The sequence below is a fragment of the Pseudophryne corroboree genome, chromosome 1 (genome assembly GCF_028390025.1).
Source record: "Pseudophryne corroboree isolate aPseCor3 chromosome 1, aPseCor3.hap2, whole genome shotgun sequence".
Classification (NCBI taxonomy): domain Eukaryota; kingdom Metazoa; phylum Chordata; class Amphibia; order Anura; family Myobatrachidae; genus Pseudophryne; species Pseudophryne corroboree.
The window spans coordinates 500,893,399-500,912,778 of NC_086444.1; the positions used below are offsets into that span (position 1 = coordinate 500,893,399).

General features: G+C 46.7%; 1 protein-coding gene across 2 annotated transcripts in view; it reads left to right on the plus strand.

The window, feature by feature from the left end:
• The window catches only part of TRPM6 (transient receptor potential cation channel subfamily M member 6), a 527,875-nt gene that overhangs the window by 305,435 nt on the left and 203,060 nt on the right, over positions 1-19,380 (plus strand). For both annotated transcript variants that reach the window (XM_063913863.1, XM_063913865.1), the window contains exon 14: positions 266-406. In XM_063913863.1, the coding sequence (XP_063769933.1) occupies positions 266-406 (141 nt within the window). The remainder of the gene's footprint in view (positions 1-265; positions 407-19,380) is intronic.

A 19,380-nucleotide genomic window follows, 5' to 3' on the forward strand; every position in this document is an offset into this window, starting at 1 on the left:
CCAACTGCTAAAAAATTTCCTGCTGCGATCAACTTGGAATTACCCCCCAAGTGCGTCATGACCGTTTGCCATGTAATGCATATTTCAGTTAGCCTGCAATGCTAGGAATCTTGGTCCAGACCACAAAAGGCTGTCACTTGGTACTTATGTTGATAGTGCAATACTTCAATGATGTTTATCTTGATTATTTTACATACAATAACAGTTTATCACATGTTTTACATTGTTTCAATAATTTGATCAGCACTGACCTTTGTGTACACAGAGTAACCTTTCCCCTGACTACAAAATTTCACTAATTGATGTGGGGTTGGTACTTGAGTACTTGATTGGAGGAGCGTATCGAAGCAGTTACACGAGGAAGAGTTTTCGTGCCCTGTACAATGGCCTTTACAGAAAACAAAAGGTACTTGTTCTCTTAACTTTACCAAGCTATTCATCATTTTTCTATACTCAAAAAACATAAATTATATCACTTAACCCTTATTTTCTGACTGCTGTCTCTTTCATCAACCCGTTAATGTTCTGTTGTTGATATACTGTATGGTTATGCTGCATCAATAGTTTTAAGCCCACATACAGGCTCGATATAGTGAAATTCCCTTAGCGTAACTCATTTGTGACTTTGGCCCTCATTCATTAGTGATCGCACAAGCGATCAACCACGCAGTTTCCCAATTATTGGGAAACTGCGCAGGCATATGACCCATTCTGCACATATGCAGAACTGTTCCTATGTGATCACAGGCAGCCCTCCGTAAGCCTCTGCCTGATTGATAGGCGGGGGCAGGGACGGCCAGCATTTCCCGTGAGTGGCGAGGTCAAAGTCTGCGTCTAAAGATTCAGATTTCTTGTCCTTGCAATTGCGGATTCAGTATGGTGTTCCGACGGTCGTGATCCTGGCAGTCATAAGGCCGACGCTGGAATCCCGACAGGCGGGATTCCGATGGCGAGCGCAGCGTGCCCCCTCACGGGCTCGCTATGCTCGCCATGCTTCAGGCCTGGTGGCGAGCTTTGCTCGCCACACTAATTCTTTCCCCCTCGGGAGGTGTCGTGGACCACCGCCCAAGTGGGTATTCCGGTCCGGCCGCCAGGTATTCCTTGCTGTTGGGAATCTGGCATCGGTATCCTGACCGCCGGGATACCGACAGCCGGGAAACTAACTGCTTCCCCCTACACTAGCCAGCCTGCATAAGCTGAGTTTTACTCAGCATGCTGTTTGTGGGGAACATGGCTACCATCGGTCACGATGTTGATCTCAAGATCTCTGGGATTGCAAATGCAGCAAGGCGGTATTTAATACCTCCTACTGCATTTGCATTTTTAGTGATCACATCGCAGGCAGCTTTGCAAATGCGATCACTGCTGAAAGAGGGCTTTAGGGGGTCATTCCGAGATGATCGTAGCTGTGCTAAATCATTCACACTGACATTCGGGGTGGACACCCAGCACAGGGCTATCCCGCCCCGCATGTCAGTGCCGGCCACCCTGCAGAAGTGCAAAGTGCACTTCAAGAGTAGCTCCCGACCAGCGCAGCTTTAGCATGCTGGCCGGGAGCTACTCATCGCTCCCTGGCCTGCAGCGGCTGCGTGTGACGTCACGCAGCTGCTGCGGCCTGCCCCCCGTTCGGTGCGGCCACGCCTGCATTGGCCGGACTGCACCCACAAACGGCGGCCAAGCGCCGCCGTTCCGCCTCCCCACTTCTGCCCAGCGACCGCCTCTGCCTGTCAATCAGGCAGAGGCGATCGTAGCCGGCGCATGCGCAGTTCTGACCCAATCGCACCGCTGCGATAAACTGCAGCTTGCGATCGGGTCAGAATGACCCCCTTAGTCCGATAGATTTGATACAGTAAGAAACGATCTTGTGGAATAAGTCTAGAACCATTTAAGTTTCCTATTGCTAGCAAAAAAAACCTGGGCCAATAAGTTGACAGAAGGTGAAAATCTAACAGGTACCACTGGTATGAGACATTGATGCCACCTAAAGGCTACCCTCTATTTTCAACCTTTCAATTCAGTTTTAATTAAGTTCACTAGTATGCATGTGCTGAATATGTCCGCATTATAAACAGCATTCACAAATTTACATATGTCATACATTTTAGTGTTCTATATTAACTATTTATTTGTGTTTGTGGTCGAAGAACATTTTTTTTCATATTGATACAAATTTGAATATACTGTATAATGACTAATTATAATGCAAATAACCGGAAATAACGAGACCCGACACAGGTATTAGAATTTTAAATGTCACAGCTTTTATTTTATTTTTTCTGAAATTAATAAAAAGGTGGCCAAAGAAAGCATTGTGAAACTCAGATACAGCCTAGATGTATTTACACTATTAATGGGATTTGTCCAAAGGCTTATACTCCCCTCTCTATTAGCCTAGCACTACTGGGGCCCAACCTTAATGGAGAAGCCCAAGTTCCCCCTTTGAGCAGAGACAGCTCGCCCTGGGAAGGGGAAGGTGCCCCAGCAGCTACCACTTGCGCTCTAGTGGCTACTGGGAAGCCACAAGTGGCTGCTTACCCACCAAAGCTGCAGTCAACTGATTATTGCTCGCCACCAAGTGACCTTTCAAATCCACCTGTGAAATTAAGAAAAATCACCTTCAAAAACATTAAAATGTAACCTGTCTGGTCTAAAAGATCTGGGGTTGTCGTAAAGGGAAACCTGGATGTTGTGCCACTAAACCTCCTAAGCTGAATGTACTTACCAACGGAAGCTTTCACATTCAAAGACCGGCCCACTATGAGTTCATCACCAAACCCTTTGTTGAACTGTATAAGACCAAATTATCTGCATTGACCCATAAAGGGAATGTAACTACATCTGCTTTCACACTGAGTATCAACTTGATGCCAGTCCATGTTCCCAGGTAATTACCACCTGCATGAGTGATTAAACACCCTGGGGATCCCCATTTGGAAATTGACTTCTCAACTAGATGACCCATGCCTTCCCATTTCAGACCTCTGATGCATATTTATGTTACCCTACGACTACCCAGTAAAGTAGTTGCCTCCTTGGCCAATGATCGGTACTCTGTTTATTTTCCTGTGGGTGCCAGCTTGTTTTTTCCTGTAGCATCCAATGTGTGTGTGTGTTTTTTTTTCCTGTGGGCGCCATTTTTTTCTTGTGCAATGCTTTTTGTCTGCTCATGCATTCCGATAGTGTTTGTACGGAGTTGCAGAACAGATTTAGATACACGCATAAATAAGTGCATTAGGAAATTTGTTGGATGTTCCTGGGCGGTCACAGTGGGTTGGCTAATTAGACACAAAAGTAACATAGTACTTGTGTGTTATTGGAGTGACATGGGCATGTTGTTGAAAGTGGTTGGGTATAGAGACGCTGAATTGCTCACACTGGAGGTGATACTTAGATAGATGATCTGCACCTAGCATACAGCTGGTGAAAGTTTCAATGGTGGGACTGATGGAGGCATATAAAGACGCACAAAGCACTGAGAAAGGGCATCTCAGTCCTTGCATGTTCGGATGCATGGATGTACACCAGGGTAAGACTTTGTAGCTGCATTAGAATAATGCTGCAGATGCAACTGAAGCAAAAAACAGTAGGAGTGCTGTAACTGCATACAAATCAGAATCAGGCTCTATGAGGAAGGATCCTGTCATCCTTGACAGACCACACTCCTCAGCAGACTTTGCCTCCATTAGAGTTGCTTTCAGACATTTCCCGGGCTGGTTTTCCATCCCAGTCCGCCCCTGTAAAACTGTAAGGGTTGTGTCTGTGGGATGCGGTTATGTGACCGGCGTTCTCCTGACCTCCGGTCACTAAACTAAAGCCGGCATCCCGCCTGGTGGAAAGCCCGGCAGTCGGCATGCTGACGGACAGGAACTATTCCCACTCGTGGGTGTCCACGACACCCATAGAGTGGGAATAGAACGTGTGGTTAGTGCATCGAGCCACCGAGCCCGCAAAGAGCTTCATTGCGCTCACCACCCCCTCCCTGCCAGCAAGCTAAACACCGGGAACCCAGCGTCCGTATGTTGACCGGCAGTATCCCAACCGCCGGTCACCCATACCCAACCCAGCACTGTACATAGAATTTTTTTATTTGAGAAATATACTTATAGGGATTGTTTATGAGCTAAGGAGATAAAAAATGTTTTTGCCTGTCTGTTCATTGTGGCATCATGCAAAAAACTACTATTGTATAGCTTAGTGACCCAGAACGAATCTGAGGTATGTATGATCTCAATGTGACATCATGGAGAGGAGCAAAAAAGGAAAAACAATACGCTTGACCAGTTTTCTGTATGAGTTTGCTTCGCTATGACGATCAACAAGTCGCAGGGACAAATGCTCAAGGCTACAGGCGTAGATCTAAGGACCAGCTGCGTCTCCTATGGGCAGCTTTGGGTGTCGTACGGTATGCCGGCGCTCGGGCTCCCGGCGACCAGCATACCGACAGCGTGGCGAGCGCAAAGGAGCCCCTTGCGGGCTCGCTGTGCTCGCTGCGCTCGCCACGCTGCGGGCACGGTGGCGCGCTACGCGAGCCACACTATTTTATTCTCCCTCCAGGGGGGTCGTGGACCCCCACGAGGGAGAATAGTTGTCGGTATGCCATGTGTCGGGATTCCGGCGCCGGATCCCGACATTCGGCATACAGAAGACCACCCGGCAGCTTTACGTGGCTTGCTCACTAGTTAGTAGCCTAAAGCATCTGTTTATGTTGCTCCCTGAAGAAAAAACTGCAAGTATTGTTTACAAAGAAATTTTGTGATCAATGGCCCTCATTCCGAGTTGTTCGCTCGCTAGCTGCTTTTAGCAGCATTGCAAACTCGATGCCGCCGCCCTCTTGGAGTGTATCTTAGCTTAGCAGAAGTGTGAACGAAAGGTTAGCAGAACTGCTACTAAATAATTCCTTGCAGTTTCTGAGTAGCTCCAGACCTACTCCTAGATTGCGATCAGCTCGGTCCGTTTAGTTCCTGCGTTCGGCCAGCTACTCCCCCGTTTCTCCAGCCACTCCTGCGTTTTTGTCTGGCACGCCTGTGTTTTTTAGCACACTCCCTGAGAACGCCATGTTGCTGCCCAGAAACACCCACTTCCTGTCAATCACACTACGATCACTCGAGCGTTGAAAAAACGTTGCTCGAGCTTGTGTAAATCTCCAAAATTTTGTGATAAATAACTAAGCGCATGCGTGCTGCGTACCATGCGCATGCTCTACCTAATCGCTCTGTTGCGAAAAACAGCAACGAGTGAACAACTCGGAATGACCACCAATATGTAAAATATAAAATATACTGTACATCACAATATTAGATGGCGATACTGTCTTTCTAAAACTAGTTCCGCTGAGTAATAACAGACATCCACGCGAGCGAAGCTGTGGGCAAAAGCTAGTTAGTAATCGATATAACCTGGCTTATGAATGTTAATGCAAACAAAAACCACACCACGTTCATACCCACACAAGAACAACATATAACACATATCAAGGGAAAGGGAGGGACACAAAAGGATGGGCACCCAGACGAAGGTAAAACCTATGAGCAAAATATAACCCTACGGAATACAAATCCAGTACCACAAATCCAGTACCCCTAAAAAGAGGCAACTAACCCAGCAGGGAGCACATTGTCACCCTAATTTCTCTTACGTCCTAGAGGATGTTGGGGTCAACATTAGTACCATGGGGTATAGACGGGTCCACTAGGAGCCACTGGCACTTTAAGAGTTTAATAGTGTGGGCTGGCTCCTCCCTTTATGCCCCTCCTACCAGACTCAGTTTAGAAAATGTGCCCGGAGGAGCCGGTCACAGCTAGAGGAGCTCCTAGAGCTTCTTTAGTTGTATTATTTTTCTAAGAGTATTTTAGGCACAGGGAGGCTGCTGGCAACAGCCTCCCTGCTTCGTGGGACTTGTGGGGGGGCGGGGGGGGGGGGGGGGGAGAGTAGTGTCCGCCCTGAGGGGTTTTGAGCCACTATCTCCTCTGACAGGACACTGAGCTCCTGAGGGTGATGATCTTTAGCCGTCCCAAGCGACCGCTCACTCCCGCAGCATGCCGCCACCCCCTAACAGAGCCAGAAGATTCCAGTGGCGAGTGAGTCACCGACCCCCCTGGCAAGCGGGAAGCCGGTGTGAAGATTGCGGCAACAGGGTGGGAGCGCAGTACTAACTGCGCTCCAGAGGCCCAGCAGTACACAGTGCAGCGATTTGAGGGGCGCCGTGAGCCAGCGCCTATACCTTCCACTGGTCACCAAGGCTGTCAGGGACCTCGGTAACGCTGCCAGCACCATACCTCAGGCCAGTATAAAGAAGTGAAGAGCGGGAAGCAGCGCCATGTTCAGGGGGCGGAGCTTCTCCTCAGAGCGGACCCAGCAGCGTTCAGCGCCATTTTCCTGCCTGCAGATCCAGTACAGAGATGCTGACAGGGAGAGCTGTCCCTCCACGCAACTCCAGCTATCCTGTGCGGTACCAGGGGGTTGTAGAAGGGGGGGGGAGGCTGTGAATTTACTGTGTAGCATGTTAAGGTACACAGTCAGCGCCAGGTAGTTATATTATATCTACCTAGGGAAGCCCTGTGTGTGTGGAGGCTCCAAGCTCTGTGTTTCTCTGTGGCATACTTGCAGGGAAACTGTGTCTGACATTTTCCTGTGTGTGTGGAGGTTTGTTTTCTCACATAGCCATGTCTAGGGACTCTGTGTCTTATGCTGCTGAGGACATTTCTTCTCCAGAGGAATCTATTCCATGTACACAGGAATGTAATGTCTTGTCTCAGATCCCTATTAATGAGCCTGAGTGGTTATCCTCTATTAAGGGAATGATCTCTCCGATCTCTACTAGGGTATCTCATGCTGAGACTGAAACTCAGGTTTTAAAGAAGTCTATGGCTGTTTGGTCAGGTTCTGTTCTAATTCCTTCAAAATCCCCTAGCATATACCCACAGAAACGTGCACTTGCCCAGATTATGCAAGCTGACACAGATACCAACTCTGACACGGCAGACGGTGATGGGGATGTGCTGAGAGGGGCGGTATCCCTTGCAAAAGGGGTACAGCTCATGATTGAGGCCATTAGAGATGTGTTAAACATTACTGACACACCACCTGAGCAGGTTGAGGAGGCTTACTTTACATACAATAAGAAAGCCTCGCTAACCTTCCCTGCATCTAAAGAGTTAAATGCTTTATTTGAAAAATCCTGGGAAGCCCCGGAGAAGAAATTCCAGATCCCCAAAAGGGTTCTGGTTGCTTTTCCTTTCCCTGAGGAGGATAGAAAAAAATAGGAAAACCCACCCATAGTTGACGCATCTGTTTCCAGACTGTCAAAGAAGACCTGTCCCTGGATCTACCGCATTAAAAGAACCGAATGATCGTAAGATTGACACTACGCTCAAATCCATGTACACTGCTTCAGGGGTGGTGTTGAGGCCCACTATTGCCTGTGCATGGATTTCTAAAGCTATAGTAAAGTGGTCAGGCACGTTACTAGAGGATTTGGATACAATGGATAGAAGTGACATTGAATTATTTTTACGTAACATACAGGATTCTGCGGGGTTCATGGTGGAATCCATGAAGGACCTGGGTACGCTGACTGCATGGATGTCTTCCATGTCTGTCTCAGCTCGCAGGGGTCTCTTGCTACGCCAATGGTCTGCAGACACGGAATCCAGGAGAAGTGTGGAGAACCTACCTACACAGGTCAGGGTCTATTTGGGGAAGCACTGGATGCGTGGATTTCCACAGCAACCACGGGTAAGTCACCTTTTCTTCCCTCAGCTACACCTTCTACGAAGAAACCCTTTTCTTCATCTGCATCGCAGTCCTTTCGGACCGCTAAGACAAAAAAAGTCCAGGCCTCCTACCACCTTCTTTAGGGGTGGTCGTACAAAATCCAAAAAGGCTGCACCCGCAGACTCCCAGGACCAGAAACCTGCTTCTGGTTCCTCAAAATCCTCAGCATGACGGTGCTCCGCGAAGCCTGGAAGACGGGCTGGTGGGTGCGAGGCTAAGACGTTTCAGTCACGTCTGGGTGTCGTCCGGCCCGGATCCCTGGGTACAGGATATTGTGTCCCAGGGGTACAGACTGAAGTTTCAAGAACTTCCGCCTCACTGATTCTTCAAATAAGGCTTGCCATCTTTGCTGGCGGACAGGGCCATCCTACAGGAAGCCATCCAAAGATTGGAAAAGTCACAGGTCATTGTCCCAGTTCCGCCTCATATGCAAACCACGGGTTATTATTCAAACCTTTTCGTGGTACTGAAACCGGATGGTTTGGTCAGACCGATTTTTAACTTGAAATCGTTAAACCCTTATCTGAGGGAGTTCAAATTCAAAATGGAGTCTCTGAGAGCGGTGATCTCAGGTCTGGAGGAGGGAGAGTTTCTGGTATCCCTGGATATCAAGGATGCGTACCTCCACATTCCGATTTGGCCGCCGCACCAGGCTTATCTCAGATTTGCTCTGTTGGACTGTAACTATCAGTTCCAGGCACTGCCATTCGGCCTCTCCACGGCACCGAGGGTGTTCACCAAGGTGATGTCCGAGATGATGGTTCTCCACAGACAGGGGGTTAACATAATCCCATATCTGGACGATCTGCTGATAAAGGCATTGACCAGGGAAAAGTTGTTGCAGTCTATTGCTCTCACGACTCGTCTGCTCAGGGACCATGGTTGGATCCTAAACCTTCCAAAGTCACATTTGGAGCCGACAAGGAGATGGTCTTTCCTGGGGATGATCCTCGACACAGAAGTGCAGAGGGTGTTTCTACCGGAGGAGAAAGCGTTGGTGATTCAAACAATGGTCCGGGATGTCCTGAAGCCAGCCCGGGTGTCGGTTAATCAGTGCATTCGCCTTCTGGGGAAGATGGTTGCCTCCTACAAGGCTCTACAGTACGGAAAATTTCATGCTCGATCCTTCTAACTGTATCTCCTGGACGAGTGGTCAGGGTCTCTTCTACATTTGCACCTGAGGATTCGTCTGTCGCCGAAAGCAAGGATTTCACTCCTCTGGTGGCTGCAAATGTCCCACCTTCTGGAGGGCCGCAGGTTCGGGATTCAAGACTGGATCCTTCTAAACATGGATGCAAGCCTCCGGGGATGGGGCGTAGTCACTCAAGGGGAAACCTTCCAAGGAAGATGGTCAAGTCAGGAATCCGGTCTTCCAATAAACATTCTGGAACTAAGAGCCGTGTACAACGGTCTTCTCCAAGCGGCACATCTTCTGCGAGATCGAGCCATTCAAGTGCAGTCGGACAATGTAACGACTGTGGCCTACATAAACCGACAGGGCGGAACGAAGAGCAGAGGTGCAATGTCAGAGGTGTCGAGATTCATCCTCTGGGCAGAAAAACACGCGCTGGCGCTGTCAGCAATTTTCATTCCGGGAGTGGACAACTGGGAAGCGGACTTCCTCAGCAGACACGATCTCCATCCAGGAGAGTGGGGCCTACATTCAGAGGTGTTCACGGAGGTGACAAATCTTTGGTGGGTTCCTCAAATAGACATGATGGCCTTTCGCCTCAACAAGAAGCTTTGGAGGTATTGTTCCAGGTCGAGAGATCCGCAAGCAGTGGCGGTGGACGCTCTGGTGTCTCCGTGGGTGTTCCAGTCAGTGTATGTGTTTCCTCCACTTCCACTCATCCCAAGGATTCTAAAGCTCATAAGGAGAACATGAGTTCAGGCAATCCTCATTGCTCCGGACTGGCCAAGAAGGGCTTGGTACGCGGATCTTCTGGATCTACTGCTGGAAGCTGCAAGGCCTCTTCCTCTTCAGGAGGACCTGTTACAACAGGGGCCGTTCACTTATCAAGACTTACCACGGCTACGTTTGACGGCATGGAGGTTGAACGCCAGATATTAGCTCGGAAGGGCATTCCGAACAAAGTCATTCCTACCCTAATACAGGCTAGAAAAGGAGTAACGTCTAAACATTTCCATCTCATTTGGAAAAAGTATGTATCTTGGTGTGAATCCAAGAAGTTTTCTTCCATGGAGTTTCAACTGGGACGGTTTCTCCTCTTCCTGCAGGCAGGTGTGGATATGGGCCTGAGGTTGGGATCTGTAAAGGTCCAGATTTCGGCCTTATCCATTTTCTTCCAAAAACAATTGGCTGCCTTCCTGAGGTTCAGACTTTTTTGAAAGGGGTTCTGCACATCCAGCCTACCTTTGTGCCGCCTATGGCGTCCTGGGATCTTAACGTCGTGTTGCAGTTCCTCCAATCGGATTGGTTTGAGCCTCTACAGGAGGTTGAGGTCAAGTTTCTCACGTAGAAGGCTGTCACTTTGTTGGCCTTAGCTTCTGCTAGACGTGTGTCGGTGTTGGGGGCTTTGTCTTGCAAAAGCCCCTACTTGATCTTCCATGAAGACAGGGCTGAGCTCCGGACACGTCAGCAGTTCCTTCCAAAGGTTGTATCGGCTTTTATATCAACCAACCTATTGTGGTGCCAGTTGCTACTGACTCCTCAATTCCGTCAAAGTTTTTGGATGTTGTAAGGGCTCTGAAAATCTATGTGAAGAGGACTGCTCGTAACAGAAAATAGGATTCTTTATTTGTCCTGTATGATCCCAAGAAAATTGGGTGTCCTGCTTCTAAGCAGTCGATCTCTCACTGGATCAGGTTCACTATCCAGCATGCGTATTCTACGGCAGGATTGCCGTGTCCAAGATCTGTTAAGGCCCACTCTACTCGTAAGGTGGGTTCTTACTGGGTGGCTGCCCGGGGTGTCTTGGCTTTGCAGCTTTGCCGAGCGGCTACTTGGTCTGGGTCGAACACGTTTGCTAAGTTCTGCAGGTTTGATACTTTGGCCTCTGAGGACCTAAATTTTGGTCAATCAGTTCTGCAGGAGCCTCTGCGCTCTCCCTCCCAATCTGGGAGCTTTGGTACATCCCCATGGTACTAATGTGGACCCCAGCATCCTCTAGGACGTAAGAGAAAATAGGATTTGAATTACCTACCGGTAAATCTTTTTCACGTAGTCCACAGAGGATGCTGGGTGCCCGCCCAGCGCTTCGTTATCCTGCAGTGGTTACTTGGTCAGTGCTGCTTTATTCTTAGTTAAGTACTGCGTTATTACTTGAATCAGTAATGTTATTCAGCTGTTGCTGAGTTTTCAAGCTAGTTAGCTTGAAAAAAAATATTTAAAAAAAAAATAATATATATATATATATATATATATATATATATATATATATATATATATTAAATCTCCACCCGCAGAAAGCTTTAATGGCTGGCTCTGAAGACCTCACTTCTGCTGCGCGTATAGCTGCCACATGCGGAAATGCCACAGCCAAACCTAAACCAAAATTGCACTGCTTAAATGCAGCTGAAAACTGAATTTCAGTAAGCATGAGTTAGACAACTCTGGTATAGGAGCTACCTGACAAAGAGTAACCCATTTACCCATATCCAACTGGTTTGTTTTTGAACAATGAATTTTGCAAAGAAGGGCCTGAGGTTTTTGGACCACATTCTTTGCCAGGAGCCCTGAAAGTAATTATCATCAGATGCGGCCACCAATTTGCAAGTCCAAAATGCTCTAGAAAAGGCTATAGAGAATGCCAACCAAAACAACATTGTTTCAAACTCACCAGAAGCCACATTGGGTACGCAATTAATAAAATCTTTCAACAATTCTAGATCTATGGAGCCCTTCTTCCTTATCTGTTTCTGATCTAGCCCAACCCCTCATGGCCTTAGAAATCAAAAATAATTTCATAGGGTCCACACTCCCATAAAATATGAAATTCCTGCCTATAACTTTGCAGTCGTGAAGCCCTAGATCGCTCCTGTTTGTAACATTCCCAAATTAAAGCACTTAAGCTTTATTTGCCATTCTTACCTGCTAATAAGGCAGAAACACGGAATTGCTCTCAGCGACTCTAGTCTGCCGAAGAGACCCGTCTAGTGGGCGGTGCCAGAGTCGTGGCAGCCCGTGCCGCTAAATCTGTTTGATGATTTGCCAAACAGGGTGCCAACACTCTAAATTTCAGACATTAAATCAGCGGCACAATTGTCCACTCCTGTGTTATGTTTTGCCTGAAAACAGACAGCAACACTTAAGGAATAGATGCTGAAAAAGACGCGAAGACAAGGGTGATTGAGCTTTCTGATTGATGATTGCCTGAGCCACTCCAAGGTTCCGAAGCTGCTGCACACAAAGTTCAACCGCTACTACTATTGGTAAGCGCTCCAATAGCAATAGAGTCATAGTTAAACCAGCAGAGTGCCATGGCTAACACCACTCGCCAATTAAATATGCACAGATAACCCACAGACCCCACAGCATCTATAAACAGTTTCATGCAATGACTGTCCATGGGCAGACCTAGTTAAATCCTAATCCAACTAAAATCTTTCAAGAATGATAACCACATAGTCCGATCATCCTTAATTTCCCTAGATATACTAAGCTTTTATTGCGGTTCAGTTATTCTTGCTGTGGCGCTTATCAGCTTCCAACAAAAGACCTTCCATATCGGTATTACCCTAAAAGATTGAACCTCCCTAAGCTCAACTTTATCGGCTGACAAGCAACCACCGATCTGACTAATCAGTTGCCTGCAAGGGTGTATTACGGCTGACCGGCGGTCTCCTGACCGCCGGTCAGCTTACCGATGCCAGGATCCCGGCAGCATACCGACGCCGGGATCCCGGCGGGGAGGGGCGAGTGCAGCAAGCCCCTTGCGGGCTCGCTGCGCTCGCCACGCTGTGCTCGCCACGCTGCGGGCTCGGTGGCGACCTGCGGTCGCCACGGGTTCTATTCCCGCTCTATGGGTGTCGTGGACACCCACGAGTGGAAATAGTCCCTGTTGGTCGGCATGCCAACCATCAGGACAGTGACCCGTCGGGCTGGTGGAGGAGGTCATGTGACTGTCGGTCAGCTGACCGGCGGTCACATGAATACCACCCGCCTGCAACTGTGTTGATTACTGTAACATAGGCAGGGAACAGTTCCCTCCATCTTATCATGTGCAATGGCCACGCCTAAAACCCTTAACAAAGCCTGTAAGAAAAATAGCATTACGCTACAAATCACGCTATCTGAAGACCCTACCACCAGAAAGTCATCCATATAATGTGCAACCCTAGTGAGACCCTTGCATGCCTGTATTAACCATTGAAGAAAGGTACTGAACCTCTGAAAGAAAGCACAGGAGACTGCATAGCCCATGGGCAAACGGTGGACTATGCAATAATGTTCTTTAAATGGGAAACCCACCAACCTGAAGAATTTGGATGCAAAGGCAACAGGTGAAAAAGCCGATTCAATATCGAGCTTAAACATAAGGACACTTAGACCAAAATCCCTAAATAAAGACCATGCATCATCAAAAGACTGATCAATAACACTGCAAATGTGAGGGTCAATGGCATACGTAATTGATGACCCCACTGGGTAAGATAAGTGTTGTGTAATATGAAATTTGCTGCACTTTCTTTGACACAACGCTTAAAGGGGAGATGCATACATTTTGTGTGGGGGTGTTGTTAAATTGCCCTACCATCCTACCTAACCTAAGCTTCACATCTAACTTCGCTTACACCAGCTCAGGAAATTCTCTGGTGGATCGAAGATTGTGTGATTCTGCAGCAACCACCTGAAGGGAAATAGGAACTTTTAAACCAACTGTAAAACCATCCTTGATGAATTCCGCATCAAGCCTATTGAGGTACCACTTCAGCTATATGACTAACTGTGGAAAAGAGACTGGTAAAAGAGCTTTCCCTAACTCATTTGTGGGGCTCCTCCACTGGGGGAGCTGTAGATGATGCCCCCCTGGCAATCCTAAGTAGTATACCTTCCTCTGCAAAGGACACAAATTCTCCCCTCTCTCTATTCAAAGCAATCTATTGAAAGCAAATGACTTCCCTTTTTGAAATGTGCTTTGTTTCAATCCAGCTGATCGTGCTTACTTCTTAATGTAAGCTACGCCACTCCAAAATCTCCTGTGCTGTGTCGCCTCTAACCATACCTCTACGTCTTTAAAATCTAGCAGCATAAAATCTTGTCCATCCTGCTTCTTATGAAATTCCTCAAAGTAGATGCGCTATATAGTCCTTTTTAACGTAAGATTCATGGCATGGATTAAATCATCCAATTATATATTCTGAAGGCCTAGACTCTAAAGGGTCTATGTACTAAGCCGTGGAGAGAGATAAAGTACCAGCCAATCAGCTCCTAACTGCCATGTTACAGGCTGTCTTTGAAAAATGACAGGAGTTGGTTGGTTGGCCCTTTATCTCTTTACTTGATTACTTCTTAAGGCTTATTCTATAGACCCTTAAATAGCATGCTGCAAATGCCAGCATCAATTTAACCATGGTTATTTTCCTCTCCAATGCCCCCAGATGCCTTAGCTGTAGTGAAACCCTCGTCTGCGATCTTGACTGTATCAACAAAATTATCCTAGGCTATTCTATCATTAACATTTTTCCATAAAATCAGACAAATGAAAGTGGTGCATCTGACCCACTGAGTCCAAGGTGCTTGTGAGTATCTGCAGTGGAAGATGCTACCAGTAAAATGTAGTGGCAAATGAGGGGACAGGAAAAATACAAAATAGATTTTCCCTGGACACCAAGGGGCATAAGCAATAGGGTTTGAAAAGCTCCATGATACTGTAAATTTTAAAAAATATGGTTAAGCCACCAGGGCACGTCAAGGCTTCTCTGATACTGGTGGTTCCCAGTTTTGAGAGGCACAGATGGGAACAGCATTTGGAGAGCATGCTGGTTCTTGCAGTGCCATTTGGAGGACCAAGGGGTGACCCCTGGTAAGCTGGCTATAAATTTAGACACATTTTTACAGGTGCTATTATCATGTGGCCTTATAGTAAGCTATTATATGGCTCAGAGTGGGTACTGTTATCATGCATTGTTACGGACAACCAGTATCAGAGAAACCTTGAAGTGGACTGGTGGCTTAACCACGTTTTTGCAAATATACAGGTATGTAACTAAGATCTCTGGATTTTCTACTACCATGAAGCTTTTCAAATATTATTGCTAATGCCCCTTGGTGTGCTGGGAAAATCTGTTTTGTATATTTATTGTTTAGAATAACCCCTCTCAAGCACCTGAGGGTGTTACTAATCTGATTGAGTGGTTTCCAATTTATAAAGGAGGGGACAAGGTTGTGGGTTATCATCAATTGAAATGCAGGCTTATTCCTCACTATAGGTGTTTAAATAATTATACCCATGATCTAGGGAGGGAGCAAACATGGGAAGTTGGGTAGAAACCTGAACCTCAAACTGACCCTGCTGCAAATGTTCAACTGTTGGTTGGAGAAGGTTGACATCCATATTTTAAATACTTGCCTGGCGCGGTCGCATCTGATGTGACTACCCCAGGCTTGGCTTTTCCTGACATGATCTCATCTGATGTGACCAGTCAGAAAGCCCACTGTGCAGCTGCAGGAAGACAATCTTCCTGCAGCTACCGGTATCAGAGAGACCTCATGATCCCTCTGCTTCATGGTGCCGTCTACCACCAGTGCCTGCTGTGCTGCCGATCATTGCTTATTGGGCCCCACGGCAGCACCCCAGAGATGCAGATATTAGCAGCCACTGGGGAAATCTTGTCTCTCTGACCCCACACCGTGGCTGCAGAGAGAAGCAGCTGCTAGGAAAATGTAGGTTCCCAATGGTCGCAATATTCTGATCCTTGATAGACCGACATTTTTACATAAATATTTAAAATAGATGTTATTAACCTAATTCAATAACAAAAAAGTCATTGTCTGAGCATTTTATAAAATAACATACTAGCAACTTCCGGTTCCGGGTTCATGCTGTGAGCAGCGTGTCCGTGCAGCTCCCGGGACTCACTCACCGCGAACAAGCTTTTTACGGCTCCCCGGAGCCTCCAACAAGAAGGGACGAACCTCCCCTCCTTCCCCCCAGTGTATGGAGAAATTTCTGGCTCCGAATACCTCCGCCCGCACGCAGCTGTTTCGGCAGGAGAAGCGACGAGCAGATCCAAAGATGGCGCCCGGCACAGACTCGCCGCCAGCGTCTCCGGCACACAAGAAAGCCGCTTCGGAAACAGATAAGTTTGTCTCACAGAGACACCCTGATTCTCCCATCACACACGCTGATTTGGCCCAAGCTATAACGGCCACGATGGGGCCCCTATTGACACAGGCTGTCACTGACATTTCCACACAGCTCAAAAATCTCACTCATAGGGTGACCACAACCGAGACACAAATAGGGAAGATAGCTCATGACATGGCAGATGCACAGCACGACATCATCCGCCTTCAAAAGGAAAACTATCATCTTTTAAATAAGCTGGATAATATTGAAAATAGATCCAGGAGAAACAACTTGAGAATAATTGGCATCCCTGAATCAGTGAAAGATGCAGCCCTGGAACGCTTTGTGAGTCACACACTACCCCAGCTGCTGCATATTACTGACGCTTGTAAAGACATTGTCATAGAAAGGGTACATATAATTGGCCCCAACCTACGTCCTGCAGATACCCGTCCCAGAGTGGTCATTTTCCGCTGCTTAAATTACCTTCACAAGCAAGCCCTTTGGATTGCTTCCAGACAAGTACGCCCACTGATATGGGAAAAAAATAAATTACTTATCTTCCAAGACTTCTCTCCTGAACTCACACGGGCCAGAAAGGCTTTTTCACCTATCTGTGCTCAGTTGATACAGATGAAAAGGAAATTTGCCCTCCAATATCCAGCTAAACTACGCATATTCACAGGAGACACATTTTACGACTTTAACACCCCTGGAGACGCAGATGCATTCCTCAAAGAAGAAGCGCAAGGACATCATGAGGACATTTCTGACACTGCATAACGTCCTAGATAGCCTTCGTGATGGGCTATTCACCTCTCCAGCGCAACCACTGAAGGACAGCTATGTTGACACGTACCACTGTTTATTGTCATGATTGTTTTTCACTTATAAGCAGGGCTAATAGGCCTATCTCCGATACTACACCAAATACTATTAAGGATAAACCCTTTGATTTTATGACATTATTATATATGTAACTAGATAGTATATGGGTTGATGTGATGCCCCTTGCGGTCATTAATGACACGCAGCCTGCAGCTATGACATACACCCACCTGCTCATCCCAACCTCCCACCCCCCCTCCCCACCCCCCCTCCCCCACCCCCCATAGGTTCACCCCCTTCTATATGTTTCAACCTGGTGGGTTAGTTCCGGGCAGCTAAGGCTCCCTTGAGGTTATACCTTCCTTTACTCCGATGAATCGAAAGTTGGTATGCTGGTCATGCCGCAGATCAACTAGGTTGTTTCCTAGTGTTGTCCTAACTAGGACTTTTTTGCATTATGTTTTGTTTATCTTCTCAATGCTATCTTTCTTCTATCAATTCTTCCTTTTCTCCTTCTACCTTTCCATCTCAACATACTCAAAATATGGCCTACACAATGCCCTATCCCTGTCCCCTCCTCACATGGTAAATATCACATATGACACTCTCTCACCTTAAGGTTGGCTCTCTGAACGTGGGCGGCATAAATTCCCCAGCCAAACGTCGTAGAATCCTGCAATACCTAAATAAACAACACTTAGACTTAGCATATCTACAAGAAACTCACTTAACGGATCTAGAATCAAAAAAATTAGGAACCCTAGGCTGGACAGTTGTAGCAGCGGCTCCTTTTTCCTCCAAGGCCCGTGGAGTAATCATATTGGCTAGATCCTCTCTACCATTTAAAGTGACTAGGACTACACCCGACCCTAATGGCAGATTCATCATAGCACACATTACCTTACAAGACATTTCATATGTATTGTGTAACATATACGCACCCAATAACTACAATAAATCTTTTTTCTCCACACTGATAGCTAAATTAACCCCCTTCCTCCAAGAAAGACTAATCATTGGAGGTGACCTCAATCTAATCTCCTCCCCACTTCTTGATCGCTCCAACACTTCCTCTAAACCTACCTCTTTACCAAAATTTGGTATTCCCCACCTCGCCTCCTCTCTCCAAACCACTGATGTCTGGAGAGCCTTCAATCCCATCGACAGAGAATACACATGCCTCTCTGCCGCACATGGCACCCTATCCCGAATAGATTATTTTTTAATTTCCCATATTCTAATCCCAGATATTATTTCTACCACTATAGAAACCATCTCTCTCTCGGACCATGCCCTCATCTGGTTTGATCTCAAACTCTCACATGACCCTTCTGTCACGAAAATTTGGAGATTCCCAACTCATTTATCACGCTCACAATTGTTTTGTGAAGCTCTAATAGCGAAATGGGATGAATTCGCCTCTAATAATATATCTTACCTCACCTCCAACCCCCCAATATTCTGGCAAACAGCCAAATCAGTTTTAAGAGGCATGATCATCTCATACACCTCTAAATCTAAAAAGCAACTGGCCTCAACCTACTTACAATTGCAGTCAGAACTAACATCATCATTCCAACAATTCAAAACATCACCCTCACCTGAAAACAAAGATTTATACACCAAGGCAAAAAATAACTTTGAAATACATCTCCAATCTCTAGGCGATAAACATCTCTTTAACATAAACTTTAAATATCACAAATTTGGCAACAAGACAGGCAAGCTCTTGACCAACTTACTTCATGGTTCCCGCCCTCCTTCCTTTATACGCCCTCTAAAAACACCTGATGGTAAAATGACAACCTCTAATCAACAAGTCTCAGAGGTGATGAAATCATTCTACGAATCACTATACTCTGCACCTTCTCCCCCCCCCCCCCCCCCCTACAAACACGCCTTCACAGTATACACTCTCTTCCACCCCTATTTGGGAATATCCCTCTCTCCCTACCATCCCGCAATCCCTCTCTGACTCTCTAACGGCTCCCATCACAGCCAAGGAGATCCTTTCAGTTATCCAACATCTTCATCGAGACAAAGCCCCAGGTCCTGACGGATTCTCAGGCGAATTCTACAAATTACTAGCCCCCAAAATTATAGATACCTTAGTTTTATTATACAACCACCTCCTTATAAACCTCAATCCCCCACTCTACTTCACCTCAGCAATAATAAAAACTTTACCCAAACCAAATCGTGACTTGTCCCTCCCCAGCTCATATAGGCCCATATCTCTACTCAACCTTGACTACAAAATTCTGACAAAAATTCTATCCAATCGTCTCCAACCGATATTGCCCCACATAATTCATCAAGACCAGACAGGCTTCATTTCTGGCCGTCACTCGGTGATAAACCTGAGGAAGGTCTTCTCGGTCGTTCAAAGTATGAACATCTCTCCTTCCGCCAAACCAGCCATTATCTTATCATTGGACGCCGAGAAGGCCTTCGACTTAGTGCTATGGCCCCACTTATATCACACACTTTCCAAATTCGGATTCCCTAAATCATTTATTGATATAAT